This window comes from Dermacentor silvarum, chromosome 5, assembly GCF_013339745.2.
Source record: "Dermacentor silvarum isolate Dsil-2018 chromosome 5, BIME_Dsil_1.4, whole genome shotgun sequence".
In the NCBI taxonomy this organism is placed as follows: Eukaryota; Metazoa; Arthropoda; class Arachnida; order Ixodida; family Ixodidae; genus Dermacentor; species Dermacentor silvarum.
This window is the reverse complement of record NC_051158.1, coordinates 100445237-100454635: the sequence shown is the minus strand read 5'-3', so window position 1 is coordinate 100454635 and position 9399 is coordinate 100445237. Positions and strand designations below refer to the sequence as shown.

General features: G+C 48.7%; 1 protein-coding gene and 1 non-coding gene across 2 annotated transcripts in view; both read right to left on the bottom strand.

The window, feature by feature from the left end:
- LOC119454276 (fatty acid synthase-like) overlaps nt 1-9399 on the bottom strand; it is a 51267-nt gene that overhangs the window by 23768 nt on the left and 18100 nt on the right. Inside the window, exon 2 of the mRNA XM_037716248.2 lies at nt 364-690. Within this exon, the coding sequence (XP_037572176.1) occupies nt 364-690 (327 nt within the window). The remainder of the gene's footprint in view (nt 1-363; nt 691-9399) is intronic.
- On the bottom strand, nt 7256-7330 carry Trnas-gga (transfer RNA serine (anticodon GGA)). Its single transcript has one exon. It is a non-coding gene; the product is annotated as a tRNA-Ser (tRNA).

Sequence of the window (9399 nt, the reverse complement as noted above, 5' to 3'; positions counted from 1 at the left end):
TCAGAGTTCACATTCGCATTGATATTCATCGTTTTCGTCATACTATTGGCAGTGGTTAACTATTCGCGAGGCGTCTCTATTTAGATTATGTATCTTTGCCTTAACGCTACAAATCGTACTATAGTGACCAAACATGGTAAAGCTCAATCTAGGCCCAGTGTCTTGATAAGCATGTTTCTCATCATCACAGTAAGATATGGTACATTTGGTATTGTAAATTCTTGTCACCAAAGTAAGCTATGGTATGGCAAGAGTAATTTGCACTACTCTCGAAACATTATTGGGCTTGCTTACTGTACACTTAAGAATATCTTGTTTTTTGGACTTTCATACTACATAGAATACACGGCCAGGTCTACTTACCCTGTAAGTCGAGCGAGTAAGAAATTCGGTTGGAGAACATGGCTCTATGGCATCCCAGTAGGACGTAGCCATCCATTTTCGCCGGGTCCATTTTGAACGCCTCGTTTGACTCCGAGGTCGAATTGCCAATGAAAACACCGATCTTGCGCTTTCGCAGCTTCTCCGGGTCGTAGCCGGCGTCCATGATGGCCTCGTACGACGTCTCTAACAGCAACCGCAACTGAGGGTCCATCACGTGAGCCTGCTTTGGATGTGTGTTGAAGAACTGCGCGTCGAAGCGGGTCAGGTCTCGGATCTTGCCATGGGGTCTTGGCAAACCGTTGAATCCTGCGTAATTTGGCCAAATTATGTGCGATGTTGGCTGTGAAAATACCGTACCTTCGTTCGTTGCATTCAATAATATATCCCTATGAATCCTAAGAATGAATCTCATTACGGCCCGCCCTCCGGTTTTGCTCATGGTAAGGCGAATTCACTAAAGCGTTCGACAGCCGCAATCACGACATCTTAATGTGGGAGAATGAACCATAATACCTTTATACACTAACCTACGGTGCTACAGTGCATTCGCGTGAGTGACTGCAGAGCGTATGCGGCGTATCCAGCTGGCTGAAGCCGATGTTTAAAGATATACGATCACATTATAGTAGTAGGAAACTTATTACATGATAGATGCCCTATGGCTATAGTGTATTAGAGTAATCGACCACCAGTAGTTTACTAGAATATCATTATTCCAGTACGTTCCACAATGACGCACGTCATACCTCGGCACTCTGCGTAAAAGAGTAATTAAAAAATTATGGAGTTTTACGTGCCAGAACCGTGATGTGATTATGAGGCACGCTGTAGTGGGGACTCCGGAATAATTTGGAGCAGCTGGGGATCTTTAACCTGCACCTCAATATAGGTACACGTGTGTTTTTGCATTTCGCCGCCATCGAAATACGGCCGCCATGGCCGGGATTCGATCTCGCGACCTCGTGCTTAGCATCTCAATAGCATAGCCACTTAGCAACCACGGCGGGCAATAATAATTCAAGATGACTTGACCAAATTGTGAAGTCTTCACTTTAGTACAATGCTTCCAATGGAAAAGCAGTAAAACGGTCTCTACATATCCCGGTTACGAAATTTCGAGCTAAACGCTCAATACTGATTTTTTTTATTTCATCGGAAGGTGGTACACATGATTACCCCAAGATTGAGGTTCCGCTGCTTTAGAGTATAGTGGATGCGCCTCTCTCAGTAGGCATGACAAAAACCAATTTTTCTGGCTGCGTCTGGTACATGTACGAGTTAAGGAACAAGTTATTCGCGACTAAAAAAAAAAAAAAACACCGTGCGTGAAAAAAAAAAAAAAAAAAACAGGAGAACCGTGTGTTAGCATTGCTGCCTGCGTATCATTCGATAGCCATTTCTCTCGAACCATTACCAGTCCCTGTGCACGGGTTTAGCTGCTATAAACCTGCGCTGACATTCCTCACTACAGCAAATCCCCATCAAGGAATGACCCCCCTTCACAGGTCACCATGGAACTCATCCGTGACTGTAATTGGATAGTTTTGTGGCATATCATTGGGTGATTTAGTTAATTATCCATGTACGTTACACCACTCCGCTGTTCCTTCGTGGCCGATGCGTTCGTATCGTCCGGACATCGCCTAAGGCCACTTTCGTAAGTGCTATCTCATGAAAACCTTAACAAGGCCTAATGTGCTTTTTTAAGGGCGTTTATTGGTGCAAGGGCCTCTCAGGCCAAAGAGCGCCATGACAGCAGTTTTGTTTGGACATCAAAGAATAACAACGCACTGGCTGATTTAAGATGACATGTCCTTATTATTAGTATTATTTGTATTTTTAAAACGGCTTGGCTGATTACAAGCACGGTACATTTATAAGCAACGCGCCTACTACAATCCTGTCCTTTAGACTGAGTATCTCAGAAGTTTGTCACGCCGTTGGTGTCCGTTGAGCGGAACTACGGCGGCGGCATACTCCCCCCTCCCCTTACGCCTTGATATTGCTTTTTATCTCGGTGGCGCCTTCGACCCCGCCGCCTGCCTTCACCCGACCATTAACTTCTTTGTTTTGTAGCGACAATTATATGACAGTCCAAACGCATTTCTGCCGTTGCCGTCGCCATGAGGTTGCTATAAAGTCCAACGGCGATAAAATCGTCGCCGCGCGCCGTACGCTGTGTGTGCGAGTGAAAGGGTACGCGGGTGAGCTCAATTTAGCGCACTCGAGGGAGGAAGGCAGGCCGGAACGTTCATCTATCGCGCGCGAGGCACGGGGGCGAGGTGACGGAGAGAGAGAGGGGTGCATTCTGCTCCGTCGTCTGCTGCCAAGGAGGTTGTACAAGTTTTAGTATAACCTCCTTGGCTGCTGCTCACAGCGCGGCCGCGCGGGCGCCGTATCTTGAAAGCGATCTGCGGTGTGGGCGAAGTGCGCGCCCGCGCGGGACTCATTTTGAAAACAATCTGCGATGCGGTCGAAGTGCGAGCCCGCGTGGGCCTCGTCTTTAAAGCGATCGGCGACGGGGACAAAGTGCATGTGCTGACTGCCGGTAGCTTCGTATGCGCTGTGGTTTCGACGTTTAGTTCGCGTTGAAGTTAGACGAGAGACAGCGCGAAGGTCAATTTGCCCGCTGTTGGTGGCGCGCTTTCTCACTCCGGCGTTTTCACAGCGAGTTACCGCGGTCATCAAGCGAGATGTGTTCATGTTTACCTGTGCGCTCATGACACCGTGCTTGTCTGTTTAGTTAGTAAGCGAATGTTTATTACTTGATACGGCCCATTAAAGATCCTTGCTTCGTATACCTTTCCACTAATTTGCTATCGCAATCGATGCTTCGCCTTTCGGGCGAAAGTGCGACTTTTTTGGCTTCTGTCGCCATCGGCGACTCGGACGCATAATCGAAAAAGCGCTTCTCAAAGTTGGGCTGCGTATTGACGCTGGCGCGATGCTTGGGTTCACTGCAAGCTTTCGCGTACCAGTTTACGCGCCGTCTCAACTCGTACCCCTCCCCCCCCCCTCATCCTTTCTGCAATACCGTCCCCCCTGTCTAGACAACGGACGCCTTTGCCCGAAACTCTGTCGACAATGGTATGCAGCTCAGTGAAGCACACATTCGTACACGATGAACTCTGTGCCCTCTCCCTCCACATAGCGAGAGAGAGAGAGAGGGAAATTAAAATTTTGAAAGCATTGGTTCGGCAAGCCAGCCGAAGAAGGAGAGCCAAAGTAACTGCTGATACGGTGGCGCCGCCTCGAGCCCCGACGCGACGATTCGCGCCGAAGAAAACCCACGTTCGGTCTGCTCTAGGGAGTTATGTTCTAGGGTGGGGGGAGGTCCGGGTGGCGCCGCCGCCGCGCTGGCGCCTGATGGCGGCTAGAGAAGCCCAACGGTTCATTTAGTAGTTCGCTCATACTGTCAATGCTAGACAATGCTTCGAACCATCCCCCTCGGCTGTCTATGCTACCACCCCCGCCTTCCTTTCCAGCCTTCTATTGCAAGTAAAAAACGCTTCCATAACGCACTGCCACACTGGCTACTGAGCCCAGCGACTGATGCACGCAGTAAGTCCGCCAACATCGCAGACTGGAAACAATTTTTTTTAATTACCCGTGAGGAAAACAAACAAGCTGCACTCTGCAAACTTTGCTCCGAAACTATATATGCTGTAGTTGGAGTTCTATCTAATTCGATTCGGCACCTAAAAATAAAGCACGAACATGAGTTCACGCCACAAGAGCAAGGGCTGGCAAGCCAGCCGAAGATGACGTCGGCTTTCATCGCTGGATGCAGCTCTGTGCGTGTTAAGGTTGCTCTTGACGACGCCATAATATAAGGTCTTCTTGAACACTACTTTTGTCAGCATAAAAATACGCTACGTCATCATTTTAGCATTAACACATTTAAGCTTAAAGAATATTAAAACATCACAAGCACCCGCCGTGGTTGCTCAGTTGCTATGGTGTTGGGCTGCTGAGCACGAGGTCGCGGGATTGAATCCCGGCCACGGCGGCCGCATTTCGATGGGGGTGAAATGCGAAAACACCCGTGTACTTAGATTTAGGTGCACGTTAAAGAACCCCAGGTGGTCCAAATTTCCAGAGTCCCCCATTACGGCGTGCCTCACAAACAGATCGTGGTTTTGGCACGTAAAACCCCATAATTTAAAACATCACAAGCCGTTAAAACATGCTGACCATGCAAATACTATAGGTAGCGGGAGAACTGCCCCTATGAGAAATTGTAGGGTGGCTTTACTGTATACGAGATGTCACCAGGCTACTTTCACTTGACCTTGGTAACGTGTTTTGCGTATCTTTGCCGTTCTTAACGCGTCTGATGGCATCAGATTTATGGTGCGTTCATCGGTAACTCGATAAAACTATCAAGATGCCTTAACTACTTTGAGGAATTACAGGAATGGAATTGAACTGCCTGGCCATTCCTGGAGTGGAAATGGGCTAAGTTTTTCATTCCGAGGAATTGAAAGGAATGGAATTGTGGCAAGTTCTGATTCCTGAAATGGAATGAGGCACCCATTCCGCAACACTGATTACGACGCCCCCCTTCGATCCCCATTACGACGACAGAAGAGAAGTGAAATTCTACGCAGGAATGATTAGCGGCAATGCAGCTAGCTGTGGAAGCAGACGGCGACGACGAACGCGGAAGCAGTGGCACGAGCGCCTGCAAGCTACGATCGTTTCAGCGAGTACAACAACTGGAATGAGGCATCGAAGTTCTGAACGTCTCTGAAGTAGCCAAGACATGGTTCCTCGATCACGAGAGAGACTTCCGTCATTGGTCTTTGTTCAAGGAGTAGCTACGGCGGACTTAATCTTCATCTGTCAGCCCCTCGACGCCTTGAAAAAAATCCGTTTGCAACCGTACTTTTCCGACAACCCCCTGGCAAACATTATTCAGCTCTGGTCCATCATTCGAGCGATAATACGTGAGGGATTGGAAGCGCATGGCTCACCACCTTCCAGCAGCGCTCATGTGCAACTTGCTTCTACTGACCTGCACGGCATTATTCAAGAGGAATTGGCCTACCTGCAGAACGTCCACCATGCCAACGCTTCTCCTTGCCCAAAACCGGCTTCTTACGCACATGTTGTTGCAATTGCCAGCCGCACCATCTCCAATCATACCACCTGCGCCTGTTCACGATCACATGGCCCCTTTAGTCGCCCGAGCACCGAAACCGCCTTACTACTCTGCTTGGCAATCGTCGAGGCCTATATGCTATTACTGCTGCTTTCGAGGACATATCTCCCGGTTTTGCCGACGCCGCCAGCAAGAGGAACGTCGTGGTTGCGCTGCCTTTGAACGCGACGAGCCACCTCCTCCTCGAGTCTACCGTCCTTATGTCGATAATCCTCCCGCTCGCCGATCTCCATCTCCAGCCGACTTCTCCAACACCGCCCACAACACACGTGCCTCCAGACACCTCTCCCCACCATCGCTCCGACGTTCTGTTTCACCACGTCGACATGTCTCTCAACTCCATGTCCAGCGACCGCTAAACTAACCATTGAAGTTTTTGGAAGGAAAACTGCATCGCCCCGAAGTGCTACAAGATCTGCTGAAAGTCCGCCGAACATGTTATTTGTGTCTGTAGAGGGTGTGCGTTTGTTAACTCTGATTGATCTGTTATGCGTGCGGACTTGTGCTCTCGTCTGCGGAAAGTCAAGACGCCTTATGTTGGATCATCCTTGATTGGCGCAAATCGAACAATCATTCGACCATCAGCCCAATGTTCAGCACGCGTCTTCATTGATGGTATCCGTCATCACATTAGGTTCGCGGTTTTATTCCCGTGCGCTCATGAACTAATTTTAGGTTGGGACTTCCTCTCGTCAGCGTCCGCTTCAATCTGTTGTCGCCAACGTGTCGTCCATATGACCGAGTCCGTTCATTGCAGTGAGAGTGCCGATGAGCCACGACTGCGTTGGGTTCGATGAGTACCCGTTGTCCCGCGCTGTCTTTGCGCTGAAGTTTTGCCGGCCTCACACTATGACCCTACAACAGGCCACTTGGGTTACCACAAAACGCCACGAGCGCATAGGCAGCCGATTCGTTTGGCCAGCTCTTTCCACGAGCATATGTTGCCTCGTGCACGCTTTGCCAACATCGTAAGCTACCTACTACTGCTCCGCTCCGGTGGGGACGCAACAACCACTCCCTTGTCCAGCAGAACCCTTCTTTGTCGTCGGCATTGACCTTTTCGGGCCCCTCCCAACTACTCCAGACGGCAACAGATGGATCTTCACTGCTGTTGACCACTTGACCTGGTACGCTGAAGCAGCCTCAATACGTCCGGCAACTGCCTCGGAAGTAGCGGCCTTCTTCTTGCAGGCTATCTAGTTACGTCACGGGGCCCCTCACGTTCTTTTGAGCGACCGAGGCAAGACATTTAGTTCATGCACTCTTAATGAAGTTCTGCAAGCGCCCAACACCGTGCACAAGACAACGTCTAGCTACCACCCTCAAATAAATGGACTAACAGAACGATTTCGTCGCACGGTGTGCGACATGCTATCCATGAATATTCAACCTGACCATCGTAACAGGGATGCGATGCTATCATTTGTAACGTTTGCGTGCAATATGTCTCTTTAGCGGACCACCCGATACTCTCCGTTTTTCATAGTATAGACCTTTTCACTGATTACAAACATAGGCCCTGCACGGCTTCCGGTTTTGCCCACTGACGTAGTTGATAAATGTTTGATGGTATAGTTCAGCGGAAATCCGCAAGGTGGAGATAAGTAATTAAAGGGAAACTGAGACTTTCACCCAAATGTAGCAATTTGCTACAATGGAAACCCAACCGGGTTCCTCGAAAGAAAGCCTCGCAGTTGAAGAAAAATTCGTCCTGGTCCGGGACTCGAACCCGGGACCACTGCCTTTCCGGGGCAGCCACTCTACCATCTGAGCTAACCAGGCGGCTAGCAGATGGCAGGGCGAAGTCGAATTTGTCGACAACTCGAAGCAAAGGCAAGTGTTTGATGTTATAGTTCAGCGGAAATCCGCTAGGTGGAGATAAGTAATTAAAGCGAAACTGAGACTTCCACCCAAATGTAGCAATTTGCTACAATGGAAACCCAACCAGGTTCCTCGAAAGAAAGCCTCGCAGTTGAAGAAAAATTCGTCCTGGTCCGGGACTCGAACCCGGGACCACCGCCTTTCCGGGGCAGCCGCTCTACCATCTGAGCTAACCAGGCGGCTAGCAGATGGCAGGGCGAAGTCGAATTTGTCGACAACTCGAAGCAAAGGCAAGTGTTTGATGTTATAGTTCAGCGGAAATCCGCTAGGTGGAGATAAGTAATTAAAGGGAAACTGAGACTTCCACCCAAATGTAGCAATTTGCTACAATGGAAACCCAACCGGGTTCCCTTTAATTACTTATCTCCACCTAGCGGATTTATGTCCACCTAGTTCTTACTAGTCGGAGGGTATCTTGATCGTTTGTTATACGGGCGATCATGCGTGAGATCTGTTTAACTGCTGATTTGAGAGTATTTAGTGTATGCAGGCATCTCTTATTAGCTTGCAGCCACATACCAAGTATACTTATGGTATCTTTTTCTTGAATGATTTTTCCTTCTAGCTTGACTTGCAGCCTTAACATAACTTTCTACAAGGGGTGTATTGAACCTACACCGAATGTTTCAACCTGTATCGGTCGTCACTCGCAACATTACTACGTACTTCGAATAAATGTAAACACCGTGCAGCTCACAGTTTACCGAGGATACAGGGGGAAATCAACTAATTGCAATGTATAACGCATAAAACTTGGGAGCGAGCGAGTATTCAGCTACTGTTTTCAGAGCACATAAGCTACCAACACAGTTAAAATTTTCGGTACACGTCACCAAAACGTGGCCCTCATTTCTTCAAAATGTGAAATATCTCCTGTTTTCGCCCCTGTCGGTAAGAAAACAATACTGTAGCTTTTATTTAGAAACAGCCGAAAAATGAAATCGGGAGGAAGAAGTGATACACGTCTGGGGGAAAAAATCAAGTAAGTGTTCTATTGGCATTGAAATGGCTCTGCACGTTCGACCAAGGCCATTTTCACGAACATGTCTGCAATAAGTCTTGATTACAAAATGAAATTCGACAGTTATAGCTGTAAGAGGGTCGATTATAATTTTGATAGTGCTAAGATACTGAGGATGCAACGTTATTTAGGCTGCCTATGGGTGGAGATTCAATAGTTCCAGCATATGACAATCCAATAATTTCATGCCGTAAGACACACCAGTCGTTGGGCGCGGCAGATTATAATAGTGTATCCGGACCTTGCCCGCAGATTAAATACTGCAAGCTGACTGTATGTTGCAAGTAACGCAAGCTGACATTTGTTAGGGTTGGAACTGCCCAGAGCTAGGCCTTCTCCGCAACGCGATCGTGTATGGCGAATCCCGCGCGTTGTCCGCTACAGCGCGCCCCACGGAGGCACAAAAGATAATCCTGGCTGCTCAGGCAGGGGATACGTAGTAAAGAAAAGCATTACTTACGTGGCCACTCTATTAACCACGAAGCTGTTTAGCCAGCCGTAATTTGTGCGTGCGCCACGAAATTATCATCATTAGCATTGGCTCAAGCGTCGTCGTCTTCTTCCGCACTTTAAGTCAACCGTAACTTGTGCGTGTGGCACGAAACTGCGCGCCGTAGCCATGGCAACCAGGCGACGCCACACAGACACGGCTCCGCCGACCTCCCGCCAGCTGCGAGCTACTGCGCATGCGCCGTGACGGCATCCCAGCGCGTCTGCGCTCGCTGCCCCTGATAAATAATTAAATAAATAAAACAAAATGATCGTTCTTCGCAAGGCAGGATTCGAGCCCGGGTACCCACGGTCCGAAGGCGAGCGTCAGAACCACTGCGCTATACATCTTTTTTTTTTTTGAAGATGGTATTTATTACAACGAAGGAAGTGTTGTATCTACAGAAACTATTTACAATAATATGAGCACCAGGTGGACAGGAGTAATCAAACGTCAAGG